A 21,767-nucleotide genomic window follows, 5' to 3' on the forward strand; every position below is an offset into this window, starting at 1 on the left:
AGGATTAAAAAAACGAAAAAGAAGATTGGAAAAAGAGAAACGGAGGAAACTGGTAGGTCCCTCTTCCACAGTCAGCCTTGCGACTTTCTGGCATGGGAGCCTGCTATGCTCTGTGTTCCCTGCCATTTCGTTTTGTAGTCGTGGCTTCTTGTCTAAATTTATGTGAAACGGGCCTCCGTTAAGGTTAAAAAGCTCTCCAGCTAAAATGTCATAAAACACAATTACAACCATAAAACCCCTAATAACAGCCAGACATAAAAAAATGATGTTAACATCCAGCACGAGCCGCACCCACTCGATATATGTAAAGCACATTGAATGCACATGGCTTGCCCCTAAAGGATCATGGGAACTGTAGTTTTCGTCGTCTTCTTCACAGAGCTACCATTGCAGCACCCTTGGCAAACAGTTCTATGGCCGTTGGAGCAAAGCCATGTGTTTCACATCGGCTTTAACTGTCTGATGTGGGTGTGCCAAATGGGTTACGTGACTACAAACCTTTCAGCAGCACAAAAAAGACACAACTTGGGAGCAATTCAGACTAAAGCAGAGGAACCCAGAATGCCGAAACAGCAGATTGGTTGGGGGCTCTTGGGGCATGGCTGGTCCAGTGCTCCAGAGAGACATGCTGCTTCTGCAGATATGGATGCAGGTCTCGCTGTGGTCCAAACCACTGAACCCCTTGGGCTTCCCGATCGGAAGGTCGGCGGTTCGAATCCCCGCAACAGGGTGAGCTCCCGTTGCTCTTTCCCAGCTCCTGCCAACCTAGCAGTTCGAAAGCACACCAGTGCAAGTAGATAAATAGGTACCACTGTGGTGGGAAGGTAAACGGCTTTTCCGTGCGGTCTGATTTCCGTCACGGTGTCCCATTGCACCGGAAGTCATTTAGTTCTGCTGGCCACATGACTCGGAAAGCTGTCTGTGGACAAACAACGGCTCCCTCAGCCCGAAAGTGAGATAAGCGCCGCAACCCCATAGTCTCTCTCTCTCTCTCTCTCTCTCTGTGTGTGTGTGTGTGTGTGTGTAATTTTTTAAATTAAACTTTCTAATTTACATTTCAAAATAAGAGGTCTCCCCCTGCTATAATCTTTAGCTTCCCTTTAACCTTGGGCCCCTGTATTTCTCCACAGTTCTCTCAGAGAACTGGATCGCAAAATTCAGAGAAGTGTGAATGTCAAAGGATGGCTGTTTTTCGATCCACGTATTGCAAGGATGAATGCTAACTTTGCAACTATCACCATTTCCTTCGTGAGAATTGCTCAGGCATGTAGGAAAGGCACTCTGCACACATCCAGGAATATTGCATTTTTGGTTTGTTTGTTTTTACTACATGGGACGCGGGTGGCGCTGTGGGTAAAAGCCTCAGCGCCTAGGGCTTGCTGATCGAAAGGTCGGCGGTTCGAATCCCCGCAATGACGGGGTGAGCTCCCGTTGTTCGGTCCCTGCTCCTGCCAACCTAGCAGTTCGAAAGCACATCAAAGGTGCAAGTAGATAAATAGGTACTACTCCGGCGGGAAGGTAAACGGCGTTTCCATGTGCGGCTCTGGCTCGCCAGAGCAACTTCGTCACGCTGGCCACGTGACCCGGAAGCGTCTCCGGACAGCGCTGGCCCCCGGCCTCTTGAGTGAGATGGGCGCACAACCCTAGAGTCTGTCAAAACTGGCCCGTAAGGGCAGGGGTGCCTTTACCTTTTTACTACATAATGTTGCATTTCCAAATATTGGCTGTGTGAGAAAGCCACTTCCACCTTCAGGAGGTGGGCTTCACGGCCTCTCCATGCACACGGTGGGTGGTGGCCAGCCCTGTGCGATTGGGGGGATTCCCGGCTGCGTCACCCCCTAGCCAGCCAATCAGCTGGCTCTGGGGGCGTGGCCTGCCTTATATAAACCAGGACGCGGCCGGGTATCTCCCTCTTTGCCACCCGCCAGCTGTTCCTGCTTTCCCACCCTATAAGGTTTCCGTTCTTTGACCTTGCTATGGACCTCGGTTGGTCGCCGTCGAGGGTCCTGGTAGAAATTTTTCCACTTGGCAATTTGGCACCAGCCACTTGGCTTTCACCTACCTCGTAGCAAATCGTCACAACTTTCTGGGTACAGTGGTACCTCGGGTTACATACACTTCAGGTTACAGACTCCGCTAACCCAGAAATAGTGCTTCAGGTTAAGAACTTTGCTTCAGGATGAGAACAGAAATCGTGCTCCGATGACGCAGTGGCAGCAGGAGGCCCCATTAGCTAAAGTGGTGCTTCAGGTTAAGAACAGTTTCAGGTTAAGCACAGACCTCCGGAACAAATTAAGAACTTAACCCGAGGTACCACTGTATTGGCGGTTAGGCATTGGTATTGTTTTGTAGATGGAAGAGGGCAGGTAGCACCATCACCTGCCCCACATATTGAAGGGTAGTCCAATAAAGGATTCCGGGGGGCGTGGCCCTGTCCGAAGCCTAGGGAGGTGAGGACCTAAGGCACGCCCCCTATTGGTGACCTAGTTGATGTGCATCAACAGGACTCCCCCTACTGGTGGTTAACCCTTCCTGGACTTCAAACGGATGGGCTGAAGTCGGATATAGTCAGTTAGGACCAATGCCTAAGCCAGTTCTGCTCATCACCTGTAACCAATAAAGTTGTGGCCTTTTTTTTTAGCCCATTAACCTTAATAATTGCATAATGTGTCATTATTTCCACCTAGGGAACTCTCCATGCAATGCTGGGGTCAAATCTCTTGTGGCTTCCTGGGTTAGCTCAGCAGGCAGAGCCGCAAGACTCTTAATCTCAGGGCTGTGGGTTCCAGCCCCACACTGGGCAAAAGATTCCTGTATCGCAGGGGGTTGGTCTGGATGACCCTTGGCGTCCCTTTCTACAATTCTATGAGTCTGTGAAAGAAAAGTGGAGCAGAACAAGATTCCACCTCAACATTAGGAAGAACTTCCTGACAGCAAGAGCTGTTCGACAGTGGAATTTGCTGCCCAGGAGTGTGGTGGAGTCTCCTTCTTTGGAGGTCTTTAAGCAGAGGCTTGACAACCATATGTCAGGAGTGCTCTGATGGTGTTTCCTGCTTGGCAGGGGGTTGGACTCGATGGCCCTTGTGGTCTCTTCCAACTCTATGATTCTATGATTCTATGATTCTATGTCCTCTAAAACACTTTCATCCTTTCTGCCTTCCTTCAAATCACTCTTCAATTTATGGACTTCCCTACGTGGCCTTCCTTCCTGAAAATCACCACTCCAAATTTTGACTGCCCTTATCTGGATTCATCCACCCCCTGGTTCCCCTCCCCATGCCCCCCCAGCCTCATTTGTTTATTTTACTTTGTAAGCTCCTAGGGGCGGAGAGCTGTCTTCTTCCACCTTTTTGCCTCCGCGGGGAAGACAGCATGCGAATCGTCTACAAAAAGTGCCTCTGAAACGGCAAACGCCCGGATGACATCCTCGCTGAGCTATTCCAAATAAAATGTCCTCACCTGGTACTTAAAATAAAATCACTCCTCTCGTCTTCCCCCCCTACCCCCCCCCCCTGAAATCTAGATTTTCCAGCCCTCTCATCCTTCTCTCTTCCCATGGTTTGGCAGAAGAAGCTCTGACCGTCTCAGGAAAGACACGCTTAATTTTATGGGCACAGGGGGGGAAATTTGACACCCTCAGCCTTGGTGGTGGAGGGTGGGGCTTGCCGAAACCCCTCCCCTCTGTGGACTGCACCTTCTCCGCCCCCCTCCTTTCACACCCCCCCAGAAAAGAGTTGGAAGGCAGCAACAGATCCACCAAACCCTTTCACTAAAGCAGAGAAGCTCCAAGGTGAATGTGAAAAATGCAAAGCAGAGGAGAAGGCTGTGGAAGGAAATAACTTCTTGAAAAGTGACAGAACCAGAAGCCTTGGGGTTTTTGTTTTCTTTTGGTGTGTGTGGGGGTTTTTTCCCCCTTGCATGTGTGCTTCTTGCTTGCTTTCTCTTCCCCCCGCTGCAACCCTGCTGCTCCGTCTCCAAAGAATTGCTGAGTTGAGGCTGGCAGCTAGATAGGAAGAGGAGGAAAAGTCGGCGTTTCTGCACACCAGACGCACCAGCGCAAAGAGACTCCAGCTGCGGCCGGGAGAAGCGCCACGGAAAGGGCATCTGAGTGACCTTTGGAGGCCTGAAGATCTTCTGGCCACCTTCCTCGCAGGGGGAGGCAACAAGAAGTGGCAGGGAATTAGCCAGCTGGGGGAGACCGATTTGCCAGGTGCCCACAGGGAGGCTCCGCTGGCGAGGATCGCACCTGGCCCAGGGCCAGAGGTGGGTGGCAGGAGCCACCGTGCAGAAGTCCACCTGCTTGACCTCCCGCCAAAGGACCTCTTCTCCCTCGGGGCGAGGCGGAGGAGGGAGGCCCAGGTCAGCAGGGGGAGCTTCCTCCGCCGCCAAGAGCCACAAAAACTTCTGGAATCTGCATCTGGGTGTCCGTTTCCGATGTCCTTCAAAGTCTGGATCCCCAGGGAGTGAGAAGATGGGTCTTGGTAGCAGAGCTGCCCTGGTTTGGCAGAATGCAGGCAGCGGAATGAGGTTTTGCATTGCGGTTGGTGGTCCGTAGGAGGATTAACCCAAATTCGGGTGTGGAGGTTTTCTGGAGTTGCCGCTGAATTGTTTTTGGACTTTCCTGGGATGAGATGGGCCCTTTGAGGTGATTTGTGTTCCCACCCCCCACCCCACCCCTTGTGTTTTTGTGGGTCGTTGTTTGTTTTTTTGCAAGGATGACTGGCCTTGTGGGTTTTGATTCTTTCGGACATCTCTGCTTTCTCGGGGACGCTTTTTGACGGATGGTTTTCGGAGAGACTGGACTGCGAAGGTAAGAGGACAGGGCTCTTCCCATTGTTTTCCGGGCTGTTAAGGGAGGGTAAAATCCTGCTTTCCGGGGGAGGTGGAAATGTGAGGACATGCAGAGTTTGAGGACAACTTGCTGAGATCAATTTAACAGCCAGATCAAGAGGAGAAGTATCTTAAATATGGGAGGGTGTGGACATTTCCTTCTTTCCCCCCAGTGCCATCTCAAATCAGATCTGTCCCTGCAGCAGAATGAGATGGTCGGATCCTGATGAAGTAGAATGGCTTTATACCCCTTCAGGCTGCATGGAGTGGCGGGGGACATAGGAAATTATACATTGGTTTATTTACTTTCTGGTGTTTCCCACAGGGGGGTCATTTGCAGTCCCCCCTAGAGATGACAAGGATTGAATCCTGGCATCCAAAATAGTTCCCCTACCCTCGGGCTCCATCCCTTCTCCAGCCACAGTTTTGAGCATTCCCCCATATTAAAATGAAAGCCGAGCAAAATGCCCCGCAAGGAGAAATCTAGCACAGCACGCAGAGGGCAAGGTTTTTCTCCTTGCGGTCAAACAAGGAGCTTTTTTTTTTTCTTTTCCATTTTACATGTCAGGAAGAATTTGAGCATTCCCCCCCCCCCCTTGCAACTTTGAAAGCAGCACAGTCCACTACTCCCTTCCTCCTCAGGGCCATGATTTTTGGGCAAAGTGGAAATTCTACTTTTTGAACACAGGACCGGAGTCGGGAATTTATTTCTGGGCGGCTTAATGTAGCCTACGGTGAACGAACTTTACAAATTTGGGTGGCTCTCAGATGCTGGATAGAGAATACTTTTCATATCTCTTGTTAGAGGGTTAGGGCAGTGCCAATTCCTCAACTAATTGGGACTAAGAATTTATCCCTAGATTTAAATATTTGGTTTTTTTAAAGGGGTTAGGGGGATACCAAGAGCACTGATATACCAACTGCTTCATTCACTAATTAATGAATATCATATCTCCCCAGTGTTGACAGGGTTGTGCAAAGTTAAAATCCCCAGGGAAGAATTTTGCATGTGAAATAACGGCTCGACGCACATGTTTCAACAGTGCGTAAACCAGAAAACTCTGCTTTCTCACTGTAGACTTAGTGCAGGGCAGCGAAATGAGGGCAGGGCATATTCCTCCGTTTTCACGAATACATAAATGAGTATCAGAGCAGCTGCTCGCACCAACTATGAACTTGTTTCCAGAACTGCCCAACTTCTACTTACGGGAGCAAAACTGCATAGCCGACTATCGCAAACTCAGAATTTATTTATTTAGGGAAATCTAGCTTTGGGATACAGTGTGATTTCCTCACTCGCTGGCGACAAAAGCATGAAGCTTGCACCTTGTAATCGGTATGCCTAGGTGCACATTTAGAAATACCGTATTTTTTGCTCTATAAGACTCACTTTTTCCCTCCTGAAAAGTAAGGGGAAATGTGTGTTCCTCTTATGGAGCGAAAGCAGGCTGCGCAGCTATCCCAGAAGCCAGAACAGCAAGAGGGATTGTTGCTTTCACTGCGCAGCGATCCCTCTTGCTGTTCTGGCTTCTGAGATTCAGAATATTTTTTCCCTTGTTTTCCTCCTCCAAAAATTAGGTGCGTCTTGTGGTCTGGTGCGTCTTATAGAGCGAAAAATACGGGTAATTGCAAAGGTTTATATAGCAATGCGTTTCATCTCCTGGAATGGGGAAGACTGACATGGCGACTTGTGTTCTGCATCTGTAAACTGCCTTGAGTCTTTGTCTGGGAAACAGTCAAGGTATAAATAAATATATCCTCATCAGTATCACAATCTGTTGTTGATGTGCTCATTCTGGATGGGAAGCATGGAAGTCTTTTCAGATCTGCCTTCCTGGCGTTCTTTGGCAGTGTTCAGACCAGTGCCGGATTTACGTACAAGCTAAACAAGCTATAGCTTAGGGCCCCACTCTCTTGGGTGCCCCCCAAAAAATTTAAAGGGATGTACATTTCCAAAATATAAGATAAAAAACAAATACAGTGGTACCTTGGGTTAAGTACTTATTTCGTTCCGGAGGTCCGTTCTTAACCTGAAACTGTTCTTAACCTGAAGCACCACTTTAGCTAATGGGGCCTCTCACTGCTGCCGCGCCGCCAGAGCACGATTTCTGTTCTCATCCTGAAGCAAAGTTCTTAACCTGAAGCACTATTTCTGGGTTAGCGGAGTCTGTAACCTGAAGCGTATGCAACCTGAAGCATGTGTAACCCGAGGTGCCACTGTAAAATAAAGCCTACATACAGCAACAGTGTTTTGTGTTGTGTAGGCTCCTGTGATGTAAGTCATGGGCCCCGCTTGCTTGCTTGCTCCCTAAAATATCACTGGTTTGCTCCTTTCTATATATAGGGTGCCTACATTCTGCACGGACTGGTTGCAACATGGGCAAATGGCTTGAGATACCTATGAGGTCCATAAATGACCGTATAGCATATATTCAACACACAAAAAACAGCGACAATTCGTTGTGGACAAAGGACAGCTGGACATAGAAAGGGCCCCATTACCTTCAGTAGCTTAGGGCCTCATCAAACCTAAAACCAGCCCTGGTTCAGACTATACATACATACGATTGGATCCTGACGTTTACCCACTACAGAGCTACATTTCCCAGCACCCAGAGCAAACTACGGTTCCCAGGATTCCTTGGGGGGGGGGAAGTCATGTGTCCTTATGTGTGTCTGCAGACTTTTGTCTCTAAACTAGGCTTGGGCTGGACAGCCCCCCAGACAGAAAGCAGACCCTCCAAGCCTCTCTATTTTCCAGGGACAGTCCCGGATTTACAGAAGCCGCCCCGGTTTCTGATTTGATCCCAGAACGTCCCGCTTTTTCTTAGGGCGTCCCTATTTTCATCGGAAAAACATTGGAGGGCATGGAGTTATGTGACTGCCCTCCACAAGCCAAGGAGATAAGTCACAATGCAACCTTTAGAAGACATCTAGATAGGAAGGTTTCTTAATGTTCTATGTTTTATTATGTTTTTACCTATGTTGGAAGCTGCCCAGAGTGGCTGGGGAAACCAGTCAGATGGGCGGAGCATAAATAATGAAAGTGTTGTTGTTGTTGTTGTTGTTGTTGTTGTTCTTCTTCTTCTTCTTCTTCTTCTTCTTCTTCTTCTTCTTCTTCTTCTCGTAGTTATTATTATTATTGATGTTCTAGTCAGACGAGCGAACTGCTAGGTTGGCAGGAGCTGGGACCGAGCAACGGGAGCTCACCCCGTCGTGGGGATTTGAGCTGCCGACCTTCTGATTGGCAAGCCCTAGGCTCAGTGGTTTAACCCACAGCGCCACCCACATCCCTAAAGGTAAAGGGACCACTGACCATTAGGTTCAGTTGTGGACGACTCTGGGGTTGCGGCGCTCATCTCACTTTATTGGCCGAAGGAGCCGGCATACAGCTTCCGGGTCATGTGGCCAGCAGGACTAAGCCGCTTCTGGCGAACCAGACCAATGCACAGAAACGCCGTTTACCTTCCCGCCAGAGCGGTACCTATTTATCTACTTGCGCTGGTGTGCTTTCGAACTGCTAGGTTGGCAGGAGCTGGTGCAGAACAACGGGAGCTCGCCCGGTCGCGGGGATTTGAACCGCCGACCTTCTGATCGGCAAGCCCTAGGCTCTGTGATTCTGTGATCCTGAACTCAGCTTCAAGGTTCCATCTCTCTCTCTCTCTATAGATCACTCTCTTGTTTAGGCTTCCTCAAATACCTCTGGCCACTTGCTCTTTCGAGACGCTGCCAGGCGCCGTGGAGTGTCTTAAGTCATATAAATTTTTACTGTATTGCAATCTCAAGTGCCTTCTGGAGAAGCGAAGGACCGCTGCCAAGCCGCTTCAAGAGAAAACTTTGTTTAGGGAAGCATGTTATTCCAAGGCCCTGCTCCTCCCCCCCCCGGTTCTGCAGGCTGTGGCCGCATTTCCCCCCAAGCGCACATGCTATCCTTGACTGAGATGGTTGTTCCTGAACCATGCGCTGAGTGGTGGCTGGTGCTCCTTGCGACTGGACCCAGAGCCAAGGACAAGGCAGGGCCAAGCCATTCTACTTTGGTCTCGCTCCTCTTCCCTCCTGAGTTCTACAGGAGCAGCCTTGGCTTGAGAGCGAGCGTGGTGTAGTGGTTAAGAGCAATAGACTCGCAATCTGGGGAACCGGGTTTGATTCCCCGCTCCTCCACCTGCAGCTGCTGGGTGACCTTGGGCCAGTCACACTTCTCTGAAGTCTCTCAGCCCCACTCACCTCACAGAGTGTTTGTTGTGGGGGAGGAAGGGAAAGGAGAATGTTAGCCGCTTTGAGACTCCTTCGGGTAGTGATAAAGCGGGATATCAAATCCAAACTCTTCTTCTTCTTGGGTCTTGAGGAGCAGGAGGAAGGTGGAAGGAAGCATCTCCCTCTAGTTTGGCTGAAAGTAACAAAGGTCCGTATAGTTAAAGCTTTGGTTTCCCCGGTAGTGATGCATGGAAGTGAGAGCTGGACCATAAAGAAGGCTGATCGCCGAAGAATGGATGCTTTTGAATTCTGGTGCTGGAGGAGACTCTTGAGAGTCCCATGGACTGCAAGAAGATCAAACCTCTCCATTCTGAAGGAAATCAGCCCTGAGTGCTCACTGGAAGGACAGATCCTGAAGCTGAGTCTCCATACTTGGGCCACCTCATGAGAAGAGAAGACTCCCTGGAAAAGACCCTGATGTTGGGAAAGATGGAGGGCACAAGGAGAAGGGGACGACAGAGGATGAGATGGTGGGACAGTGTTCTTGAAGCTACCAGCATGAGTTTGACCAAGCCATTTACCTTCCTGCTGCAGTAGTACCTATTTATCTACTTGCACTGGCGTGCTTTCGAACTGCTAGGTTGGCAGGAGCTGGGACAAAGCAACGGGAGCTCACCCCGTCATTGCGGGGATTTGAACCGCCGACCTTCCGATCGGCAAGCCCAAGAGGCTCAGTAGTTTAGACCACAGTGCCACCCATGTGCGTTGTTCCATATTAAATCTTCAGAAAGAGCTGCATTGGATAGTCCTTTCTTCTACAAACATAAGGGAGTCCAGTAGATTCTAAATGGCATCAAGGGTGGATCCACTTAGAAACATGCTGCAGAAATCCATTTTTGACTTGGGCTTCTGCAGCCTGCATCTGAACTGCCCTCGCACCCTCTTGCATCGAAGCACGCAAAGGCTATTTACCTTTTTTTTTTTGCTCTATAAGACTCACTTTTCCCCTCCCAAAAAGTAAGGGGAAATGTGTGTGCGTCTTATGGGGCGAATGCAGGCTGCGCAGCTATCCCAGAAGCCACAACAGCAAGAGGGATTGCTGCTTTCACTGCGCAGCGATCCCTCTTGCTGTTCTGGCTTCTGAGATTCAGAATATTTTTTTCCTTGTTTTCCTCCTCCAAAAACTAGGTGCGTCTTGTGGTCTGGTGCGTCTTATAGAGCGAAAAATACGGGTATGCGCTCTCTCTCTGGCGCATGGATTCATATCCTAAACCTGTGCCAAAATAAGCACCCCTCCACCTTAATGCAAATTGAGGAAATGTGCGCAGCGCTTCTTCTTTTGCATAATTCTGGTTTTCCTAGCTGAGGCAGGTGGGAGAGCCCATCTCCCCCCCCTCCCCGCCCCGGTTGCTGGAAATCTGCAGCCGATTTTTGCACCCACTCTTAAAACGGCTATTGAACCTCTCTCCTGCTTCTGGAAATCCCAGTCTAGCGACAAGGCAGTACGGGTCGCCGTTGAGGCAGACGGGCTGTGGGATGCCTTCTTCTCCCTTGTAAACTGGGAGAGGCAAGGGGTGATATGTTGTTGTTGTTGTTGTTGTTGTTGTTGTTGTTGTTATTGTTTAGTCGTTCAGTCGTGTCCGACTCTTCGTAACCCCATGGACCAGAGCACGCCAGGCACTCCTGTCTTCCACTGTCTCCCGCAGTTTGGTCAGATTCATGTTTGTAGCTTCGAGAACACTGTCCCACCATCTCGTCCTCTGTCGTCCCCTTCTCCTTGTGCCCTCCATCTTTCCCAACATCAGGGTCTTTTCCAGTGAGTCTTCTCTTCTCATGAGGTGGCCAAAGTATTGGAGCCTCAGCTTCACGATCTGTCCTTCCAGTGAGCACTCGGGGCTGATTTCCTTCAGAATGGCTGCATTTGATCTTCTTGCAGTCCATGGGACTCTCAAGTCCCATGATCAAGTGGGTGATATATAAAGCGTTATATGCACATCCTCTGAATGGCTTTTGCGCACATGGACTGAATATTTCCCAGAACCTCTCTCTCTCTCCTTAAGTAAAGCAAGCTGAGATTCTCAGGAAGTTGAGTTCTAGGGTCAAAGCTGCCTTCTGTGATTTTTACGGCGCTCCTGGAGAATCGCAGCATCTAAACGCAGCCCTGAATTAGACCCATTTCCTGCTCTGTTGAAGTAAGGTGGAACTCAGGAGGCTAGCGGTGAATGGAAGGAGGTCCGCTTTCTCTGTTCCTGAAATAACCTGCTTCCTTTGGGTTCTCCCTCACAATTCTAGTTTACTGCCCTCCCAGTGCTAATAAAGACTTCACAATTCTCTCTCTCCCTCTCTCCCTATTCAAGTTGGAAGAGGATTTTGGAGGGGCATTCACACTCTGCAATTTGCTTTTGCATTTTGTTTCGGGAATATTTCATTTCTTCCTCCCAACTAGTCAGTCAGTTTTATTGCACATAGCCAAAGGCTGCCGCAATGTGCACAGAATTATTTGACAATTAAAAGAAAATATGCTGAAAGACTTAAAACATTTATATTATCAAAACATTACGTACTCTAAGCAGAGCTATAAAAGTACCCCATTGTACAAATCAAGACATTAAACAGTAAAATTCATAAGCTAAAATCATCACATGGCCACTAATGTTAAAAGCAATGTCAATTAATACAGTGTGCAATTTATACTCAGGGTCTGGTGACAAAGATAGAGCATAGCCTGAGGTAGATAGATAGGATCAAATAAATTCATCTCCTTTACAGTTAATGGCTACCTTGGCTATATAATTAGATCTAATTTTCCTAGCAGTGGTTGCAAAAAGTGCTACACACTATTAGGAAGCTATTAGGAAGAACTTACTGATGACATGAGGTGTTGACTGTGTGGATGGACTTCTGGAATCATAGAATCACAGGGTTGGAAGGGCCTGGGGGGGTCATCTAGCCCAACCCCCTGCAACGCAGGAAAATATGCAGCTGTCACATGCGGGGATCGAACCTGCAACCTTGGGGTCTTCAGCACCGCGCTCTAACCGACTGAGCTATCCAGACTGCGCTCAACTTCCTCAGAGACTTTTAAAACTAGGCTGGGCGCCGACCTGTCGGGGGGAGGAATTTGGTTTCGCTGATATTTTAATGCAAACCCACCTGATTCACAATTTCTGAAACAATTTGTTGTTGTTGTTTAGTCGCTTAGTCGTGTCCGACTCTTTGTGACCCCCTGGACCAGAGCACACCAGGCACTCCTGTCTTCCACTGCCTCCCACAGTTTGGTCAAACTCATGTTGGTCTCTTTGAGAACACTGTCCCACCATCTCGTCCTCTGTCGTCCCCTTCTCCTTGTGCCCTCAATCTCTCCCAACATCAGGGTCTTTTCCAGGGAGTCTTCTCTTCTCATGAGGTGGCCAAAGTACTGGAGTCTCAGCTTCACGATTGTCCTTCCAGTGAGCACTCAGGGCTGATTTCCTTCAGAATGGAGAGGTTTGATCTTCTTGCAGTTCATGGGACTCTCAAGAGTCTCCTCCAGCACCAGAATTCAAAAGCATCCATTCTTCGGCAATCAGCCTTCTTTATGGTCCAGCTCTCACTTCCATACATCACTACTGGGAAAACCATAGCTTTAACTATACGGACCTTTGTCGGCAAGGTGATGTCTCTGCTTTTTAAGATGCTGTCTAGGTTTGTCATCACTTTTCTCCCAAGAAGCAGGCGTCTTTTAATTTCGTGGCTGCTGTCATCATCTGCAGTGATCATGGAGCCCAAGAAAGTAAAATCTCTCACTGCCTCCATTTCTTCCCCTTCTATTTGCCAGGAGGTGATGGGACCAGTGGCCATGATCTTCGTTTTTTTGATGTTGAGCTTCAGACCATATTTTGCGCTCTCCTCTTTCACCCTCATTAAAAGGTTCTTTAATTCCTCCTCACTTTCTGCCATCAAAGTTGTGTCATCTGTATATCTGAGGTTGTTGATATTTCTTCTGGCAATCTTAATTCCAGTTTGGGATTTATCCAGTCCAGCCTTTGAAACGAAGCAGTCTTTCTGAATTCTTGCCCTTCCCTGAATTTTGTAATACCGCTCTACAGCCAGGAGCCATGTACAAAAAAAGGCACATACTAAGGGGACGTGTACATAAAAATATTGGTGAAAAAGGACCAATAGTGCATTGCATTGGGGGGGGGGAATGGCTTTGTAAATAATGTGTAGCTTGGGAGAATTTCGCACTGAACCGTTGTTGTATTTTAACGACTTTACGATACTGCACATTGCTGCAGAAATGTGGAGGTCTGAAATTAATTTTTTTGAGGGGGGGTGAGAAACAGAGAGAAACCAAAATTGTCATATCCCCCCCTTAGTTTAAGGAGATCCCTTTTCACTTCAGCGGTTCTGTGATAAATCTCCACCACCCCCGCCCCATCTATGTGTAGGATCTGAAACACAGGTAAACACAGATTCATAGCAGGCCAAGGTTACTCAGAAGCAAGCCCTGTTGGGTCCAATAAGGCCTACTCTCTAGTAAGTAGCGATTGGGGATAAATTTGGTTCCCGCAATCCTTCAAAATCTTCACCTACCTCCCGTCCAAAAACAACCCCCAAAGTGTCATACCGTAATAAAATAACAATTCACAGGGAGGCAGCAAACTAAGTCATACTGAATTTAATGGGCTAGGGACGCAGGTGGCGCTGTGGGTTAAACCGCAGAGCCTAGGACTTGCCGATCAGAAGGTCGGCGGTTCGAATCCCCGCGACGGGGTGAGCTCCTGTTGCTCGGTCCCTGCTCCTGCCCACCTAGCAGTTCGAAAGCACGTCAAAGTGCAAGTAGATAAATAGGTACCACTCCGGCGGGAAGGGAAACGATGTTTCCGTGCGCTGCTCTGGTTCGCCAGAAGCGGCTTAGTCCTGCTGGCCACATGACCCGGAAGCTGTACGCCGGCTCCCTCGGCCAATAAAGCGAGATGAGTGCCGCAACCCCAGAGTCGGCCGCGACTGGACCTAATGGTCAGGGGTCCCTTTACCTTTTAACTTTAACTCCATTGATTTCAGTAGGTCATCTCTATGACTAACATTCAATGGTACCCACATTGGGTTTTTTAAAAATAATAATAAGACAGCTTTCGGGCTTGTTTGGTTTCTTAAACCACTTAATACAACCAACTAAAACAAACAGAGGCAGAAGGATTTATTTATTCAAAGAGCAGTGCCTTGAAGAAATAATGGTTGTCAGTATATTGTTATAAGCACTTCTCTGAATGGGGAGATATCCTAAAATAAGCGCTGCTATAGCCCTTAGGAATCCAGAGAGCTCCTTATATGGGCTGCTTATATGGAATCAGACCATTGGCCCATTTAGTCCAGTATTGGCTGCACTGGCTTGCAGCAGCAGCTCTCCAGGATTCCAGACAGTGTGGTGTAGTGGTTAAGAGCGGTAGACTCGTAATCTGGTGAACTGGGTTCGCTTCCCCGTTCCTCCACCTGCAGCTGCTGGGTGACCTTGGGCCAGTCACACTTATCTGAAGTCTCTCAGCCCCACTCACCTCACAGAGTGTTTGTTGTGGGGGAGGAAGGGAAAGGAGAATGTTAGCCGCTTGGAGACTCCTTCGGGTAGTGATAAAGCGGGATATCAAATCCAAACTCTTCTTCTTCTTCTACCTGAACACAAGGTGTTCTCAGGAATCGTTTGTCAGGCGAGTGTTCACATAACAAGTTGACAATTTCTATTGATTCCTATGGGGAAATTTCTAATGCGTTCCCATCCATGGAATTTTGACACACCGCAAAAAATGCCTCAGGCACCATCTGAACCAAGCCTGGGCCTGATCCTGATGAGTCCCAGTCTGCACAGGTTCTCCTGCAACAAACACCAGCTGGGCCGAGTCAGGGGCCTGAGCCTGCCCTGGCTCCAGATGCGGGGATGACCTCGTTGCCTTCAGCTGGGCCATCACTTACAGCTGCTCCACTACCGGTTGGGTCAGGGGAGGCTGAGGTGGCCCCTGGGTCTAGTAACCCACTGACGTCTCCCGAGCTGCAGAGACTAAGCTATGAGAGAAGGAGAGACCCGAGTACTCGCAGGAGGAGTGCTCGCCTTCATGCGAGACAGGGAGGTGAGTCGCTGGGGGATCAGGACTGGCCGTTACCCCGACAGAGATAAAAGGCTGTTGGACCCTGTCCCAGGTTGTGGGAGCAACACTGCTGTTTGCTAGATCCTGCCTGAGATCCTGTACCTGTCCTTGCCTGGTTTCCTGCCTGGTTTCCTGCCTTGATCCTTTGGATTCGGGACCACACCTGGACCATGTTGCTCGGGTTACCCCAAGGGCCAGCATAAAAGGTAAAGGGACCCTGACCATTAGGTCCAGTCGTGGCCGACTCTGAGGTTGCGGCGCTCATCTCGCTTTATTGGCCAAGGGAGCCAGCGTGCAGCTTCGGGGTCATGTGGCCAGCAGGACTAAGCCGCTTCTGGCGAACCAGAGCAGAACATGGAAACCAGAGCAGCACACAGAAACGCCGTTTACCTTCCCACTGGAGCGGTACCTGTTTATCTACTTGCACTTCGACGTGCTTTCGAACTGCTAGGTTGGCAGGAGCAGGGACCGAGCAACGGGAGCTCACCCCGTCGTGGGGATTCGAACCGCCAACCTTCTGATCGGCAAGCCCTAGGCTCTGTGGCTTAACCCACAGCGCCATCCGTGTCCCAGGGCCAGCATACTTACGCCCTTATTTGTGACTGTCCCGTGATGCGCCTTCGGTTGCGGGCATCCGGAGCGAGAGGCCCTCCGCTTGAACCTGCGTTCTGCTGCTTCAGAACTGGACCCAGTCCAGGGCAGTGGAATCTTCCACGGGATAAAGGAAAGCATGTGAAGAATTCCTTTCTCCCTTCCTCTGACTAGCTCCAGCTGGGTTTAGTGCGGCCCCGTTCCCTTTCACGGCTGTTTTCAGCGCCGGAGAGAGCGAGCAAAGAAATGTGTTTCGTTTCACCTCTGCGTTTGGGAAGCGAGAAGAGTTATCTCTCTCCCCACTTGCGTTTTCTTCTTTAGAAAAAGAACACACACACACACAGCCCGCCCTGTTGTGTTCTTGTGACTTTTATGAAGTGCTTCGCTCTGCTGTGCAGGCGGTCACATTTCTGCAGAAAGAGGAGGAGGGAAAGTCTTGGTGGGGGGGCGGTTGTGGGCCCTGGGGGGGCCAGCACTGCCCCCATTGTAGGGGCGAAGGCACAAAGCTTGTTAAATGTTCCATGTGTGACTTTTTGTACATATATGGTAGCTTGGAAGGAAGAGGGAAAGAGGACGGAGCGACAGGGGAAACTCATTAGCACGCCCTGTCTTCAGCCAAAAACCGGGAACTGCTTTGAAGATAATAATAATAATACCTTTGTTGTCCATGTACAACCTGTGTACAATGAAATTAACTGAGCCACCCCCCCTCCACAAACATTCAATTTCATTGCTCTCTATGTGCTTGTCGCACAACACACCAACCCCGAAAGTCAGTTGCACTATATTATTTTCCGTTCAGCAGCCTAACGGCCCATGGACAGAAACTGTTTTTTAGCCTGTTGGTACGACTGATTATGGGACGCTGTGGGTTAAACCACGGAGCCTAGGACTTACCAATCAGAAGGTTGGTGGTTCGAATCCCCGCAATGACGGGGTGAGCTCCCGTTGCTCGGTCCCTGCTCCTGCCAACCTAGCAGTTCGAAAGCACGTCAAACTGCAAGTATATAAATAGGTACCACTCCGGCTGGAAGGTAAACGGCGTTTCCGTGCGCTGCTCTGGTCCGCCAGAAGCGGCTTAGTCCTGCTGGCCACATGACCCGGAAGCTCCCTCTGCCAATAAAGCGAGATGAGCGTCGCAACCCCAGAGTCGTTGAAGACTGGACCTAATGGTCAGGGGTCCCTTTACCATACAACTGATTATACTTCTATATCTCCTGCCCAAGGGTAGAAGATTAAAGAGGTGCTGGCCGGGGTGTTAATCGTCCCTGAGAATTTTTCTCGCTCTCCTAAGGCAACGATCCCTTGCAATGTCATCTATGGGGCTCAGGGGGCAGCCCATATGCTGTATTCACCACCCTCTGTAAAGACTTTCTGTCTGTGACTGTCAAGCCAACGTACCACACTGTGATACAATATGAGAGGACACTTTCTATTGTGGACCGGTTGAAGGAGGTCATCAGTTGTTGTTTAACACTGTTCTCTCGCAAGACCCTGAGGAAATGGAGTCTCTGTTGGGCCTTCCTAGCCACCTGACTTACCGTATTTTTTGCTCTGTAAGACTCACTTTTTCCCTCCTAAAAAGTAAGGGGAAATGTGTGTGCGTCTTATGGAGCGAATGCAGGCTGCGCAGCTATCCCAGAAGCCAGAACAGCAAGAGGGATTGCTGCTTTCACTGCGCAGCTGTTCTGGCTTCTGAGATTCAGAATATTATTTTTTTCTTGTTTTCCTTCTTCAAAAACTAGGTGCGTCTTGTGGTCTGGTGCGTCTTATAGAGCGAAAAATACGGTATATTGTTTTTCCTGTCCCCACCCTCAATTTTTTATTCATTTTATAACACAACTAAACAACACAAACAGGAAAACAATACAAACACATTCTTGTCTTATCCTTATTTTTTCCTAAACATTGTTAGGTGGGCTTCCCCAAGTCCCCCCCATCTGATTTTCATTTTACCTCATCTTTAGCAGTTAACATATATAATAATTTTTATCACGCTTACTTTTACCATAAAAATCTTCACAGTTTATCACTTACAAATAATACTATTTTAAAAAACAGTGGTACCTCGCAAGACGAATGCCTCGCAAGACGAAAAACTCGCAAGACGAAAGAGTTTTTTGAGTTGCTTCGCAAGACGAATTTCCCTATGGGCTTGCTTCGCAAGACGAAAACGTCTTGCGCCATTTTCTTAAAACCGTCAATGCATTCCTATGGGAAACCATCAATGCATTTTCTATGGGAAACCGTGCTTCGCAAGACGAAAAATTCACAAGACGAAAAAACTCGCAGAACGAATTAATTTCGTCTTGCGAGGCACCACTGTACACTATCTTCTACTTCTAACCCTACAGCCTATATTGTTTTTCCAAGTGAGGTCTTCACTAAGGTAAACTTCCAGAAATTTAAAGGAAGAGACTCTCTCCACACAACCCCCCTGATATACAACGGGGCTAGTTCCCCTCTCTTCCTCTGAAAGTCCAACACCATCTCCTTTGTCTTGCTAATATTTAGGTAAAGGTAAAGGTACCCCTGCCCGTACGAGCCAGTCTTGACAGACTCTAGGGTTGTGCACTCATCTCACTCTAGAGGCCGGGAGCCAGCGCTGTCCGAAGACACTTCCGGGTCACGTGGCCAGCGTGACAAGCTGCATCTGGCGAGCCAGCGCAGCACACGGAAATGCCGTTTACCTTCCCGCTGGTAAGCGGTACCTATTTATCTACTTGCACCCGGGGGTGCTTTCGAACTGCTAGGTTGGCAGGCGCTGGGACCGAACGACGGGAGCGCACCCCGCCGCAGGGATTCGAACCGCCGACCATGCGATCGGCAAGTCCTAGGCGCTGAGGTTTTACCCACAGCGCCCCCTGCGTCCCACTTGCTAATATTTAGGTGCAAGTTATTCTCTAGGCACCATGTAGATCCTTTTTTAACCTCCCCCCTGGACGCTGATTCATCTCCACCTGTAATTAGACCCATTACGGTAGTATCATCTGCAAACTTAAGAATTGCAGTAGATGGATCAGGTGACATACAGTCATAGGTGTACAACGCGTACAGGTAGGGACTCGGCATATGTCCCTGTGGGTTGCCAGTTCTGAGCTTCAGGGAGGTAGATGTAACGGGCCCAGTGGCGTAGTGTGGGTTGTCAGCACCCGGGGCAAGGCAAGTAATTTGCGCCCCCTAACCCGGGGCAAGGCAAGTAATTTGCGCCCCCCCCCGCTGCACTGTCCCTCCCCCAGATAGTCCCTCACTCTCTCTCCGCACCGCACCGCACGCCTGGCACCCTCCCCTCCACAGTGGGCGGCGACCCGGCGGCTCGGATCGGATTCGCACAGCCAGCGCTGCAGTGAGAGAGAGTGAGCCAGGTAGGGGCAGAGAGCTGCGAGTGCGAGCGCCCCCCCCGATGTTGCGCCCGGTGCGGCCGGCCCCCCCTGCACCCCCCACGCTACGCCACTGGACGGGCCCAATCCGCACTGTTTGTGTTGGAGGCTAGCATGGTGGCACAATCAAACAATTTAAGGCTCTGGTCTTAGAGGAGCTCCATTCAATACATGGTCCATGCTCCTTGCTTCGCTTGCATCAGAAGTGACCATACACCCTCGTGTGCATGAAGGGGTCATGAGAGCGTCCAACCCCACCTCCTCCTTAAGGTGGAAGTGGCTTTCTCTCTCTCTCTTTTAAAAAGATATTTATTAAAAGTTTTATAGTTACAGAAAAAAGTGTAAAAGAAAAAAGAAACAATGAAAAATTTTACAAGCAATATATCAAAAGTAAGTAAAAAAAAAGAAAAAGAAAAAAGAACAATACATCAAAACAGCATAAAAAAACCCCAAAACATTTAAAAACACATCCAAATTCCATATCTTTATCTTTCATTTACTTGTTTCTTCGACTTCCTCACACCTCCCTTTTTTGTATTCTAGTTCATATTAGCTAATTCAGCAAATCCTTTCCCTCTTTCTCAATTTTTGTTCTATAATTTATCTTAACACAATCTAACTTTAAATTTAGCCCGTTAACAATCAGTTTTTGCTTAATTCTTTATAACATTTCTGCTAAGGCCATATAACTTCATTCCAGCATTCTTCTAACATTCATCAATTTTGCAATATTTCTGTAAATATACTTTAAATTTCTTCCAATCTTCTTCCATCGACTCTTCTCCCTGGTCTCGGATTCTGCCAGTCATTTCCGCCATTTCCATATAGTCCATCAGCTTCATCTGCCATTCTTCCCGGGTGGGTAGATCTTGTGTCCGGAAGTGGCTTTCTCAGCCAGCAGCCAGCAAGGTCTGTTACTGAGGGCCTGATCTCAAATCTCTCTGGGGATCTGCAGCAGGAGGTGGGATCAACTGCTTGCTTTGGGGGACCCACCCCGGAGAAGAACCGGCCTCACCTGTGACTCACTGGTCTCCGCTCCTCAGACCACCTGCTCAGCGGGCAGCATCCAGGGAGTGTGCAAAAGTAGGTGAAAGGAGGATTTGCCCAGCGGGGTTGGTTAATGAACCGGCCGCCCTGCTCTCGTTGACTCATTCGTCAAAAAAGAACGGGTCAGAAGACAAGAAGAGCAGACAGAGGGTTGGCTTGTCTGAAAGCATCTATACATGCCCCATGAAATTACTTTCTTGAACGCCCTTCTCCTTTGTTCCGCTCCTCTCTTTCGCTTCCCATTTCTTCTAGCTAGGCTGTTTTCGGTCCTCACATTAGGGGGTTACCCAACTACTCAAGAGGTACACGGGTGGACAAAACTGTGGAAACCTTTTGGGAAATTTCTGAGGTTTGATGTCGCATAACACCACCAGAACCAATGTGGTGTATTGGTTAAGAGCGGTAGACTCGTAATCTGGTGAACCGGGTTCGCTTCCCTGCTCCTCCACATGCAGCTGCTGGGTGACCTTGGGCTAGTCACACTTCTTTGAAGTCTCTCAGCCCCACTCACCTCACAGAGTGTTTGTTGTGGGGGAGGAAGGGAAAGGAGAATGTTGGCCGCTTTGAGACTCCTTCGGGTAGTGATAAAGCGGGTTATCAAATCCAAACTCTTCTTCTTTTTTTGGAGCAATACCGTAAAATTACATTATCAACGGAAAGATAATTTAATGAAGAATGTAACGCAATGAAGTTTGTTCAATGATCTGTATTCTATCAAAAGTTAGAGCCAAATAACCAGAAAAAGGAAGCACAATTTGCTTAGGTTGATATGAGGTAGATTTTCTTCATTTGAATGCAGCCAATGAGCACAAGTGTATAGAGAGCCAATCAGGTGTTATGAGCCATCAAACCGTGGAAATGCACTTTCCCCAAAAGGTTTTCATCTTGTCATCTTGTTTGGGCAATGAGCCACTCAGGTCACAGTAGGATTCGGCTATTGATTAAGTACTGGAGATGAGGGGATGCGGGTGGCGCTGTGGGTTAAACCACAGAGCCTAGGGCTTGCCGATCAGAAGGTCAGTGGTTCGAATCCCCGCGATGCTCCCGTTGCTCGGTCCCTGCTCCTGCCAACCTAGCAGTTCGAAAGCACGTCAAAGTGCAAGTAGATAAATAGGTACTGCTCCGGCGGGAAGGTAAACGGCGTTTCCGTGCGCTGCTCTGGTTCACCAGAAGCGGCTTAGTCCTGCTGGCCACATGACCCGGAAGCTGTACGCCGGCTCCCTCGGCCAGTAAAGCGAGATGAGTGCCACAACCCCAGAGTCGGTCACGACTGGACCTAACGGTCAGGAGTCCCTTTACCTTTATTGGAGCTGAGAGGAGGGTGTTTGTCAGAGTGTTATATGATTGCTATCAAGTTAGTTGTTGTTGTTTTTGTTCTTTCATTTAGTGAGCTTGTAAAACATAATACAAATTAAAGAAATGGCGCAAAGAGTTGACTGGTCACTCAGAAAGCGATGTGATTACTTCTGCATTGGCTGTGCATGCCAGTTCTGCATCAGCTGATGGGGAGGAGGTTAAATCCTGCTCAGTTTGGCAGGATTCAGTGCAATCCGGAAGGGGGTCACGTTAAAACGCCTGATAAAAAATGAGGGCTCTTGCTTTA

General features: G+C 48.9%; 1 protein-coding gene across 3 annotated transcripts in view; it reads left to right on the top strand.

Annotated features, from left to right (window-relative positions):
• Window positions 1-3,806: 3,806 nt before the first annotated feature.
• The window catches only part of NRTN (neurturin), a 61,147-nt gene continuing 43,186 nt past the window's right edge, over window positions 3,807-21,767 (top strand). Inside the window, exon 1 of one of the 3 annotated variants that reach the window (XM_083421949.1) lies at window positions 3,807-4,810. In XM_083421949.1, coding sequence (XP_083278075.1) covers window positions 4,782-4,810 — 29 coding nt within the window. In that variant the 5' untranslated portion in view covers window positions 3,807-4,781. The remainder of the gene's footprint in view (window positions 4,811-21,767) is intronic. The other 2 variants (XM_083421948.1, XM_083421947.1) reach the window with 2 other exon arrangements.

The sequence above is a fragment of the Podarcis tiliguerta genome, assembly GCF_965153285.1.
Source record: "Podarcis tiliguerta genome assembly, chromosome: 18".
NCBI lineage: Eukaryota > Metazoa > Chordata > Lepidosauria > Squamata > Lacertidae > Podarcis > Podarcis tiliguerta.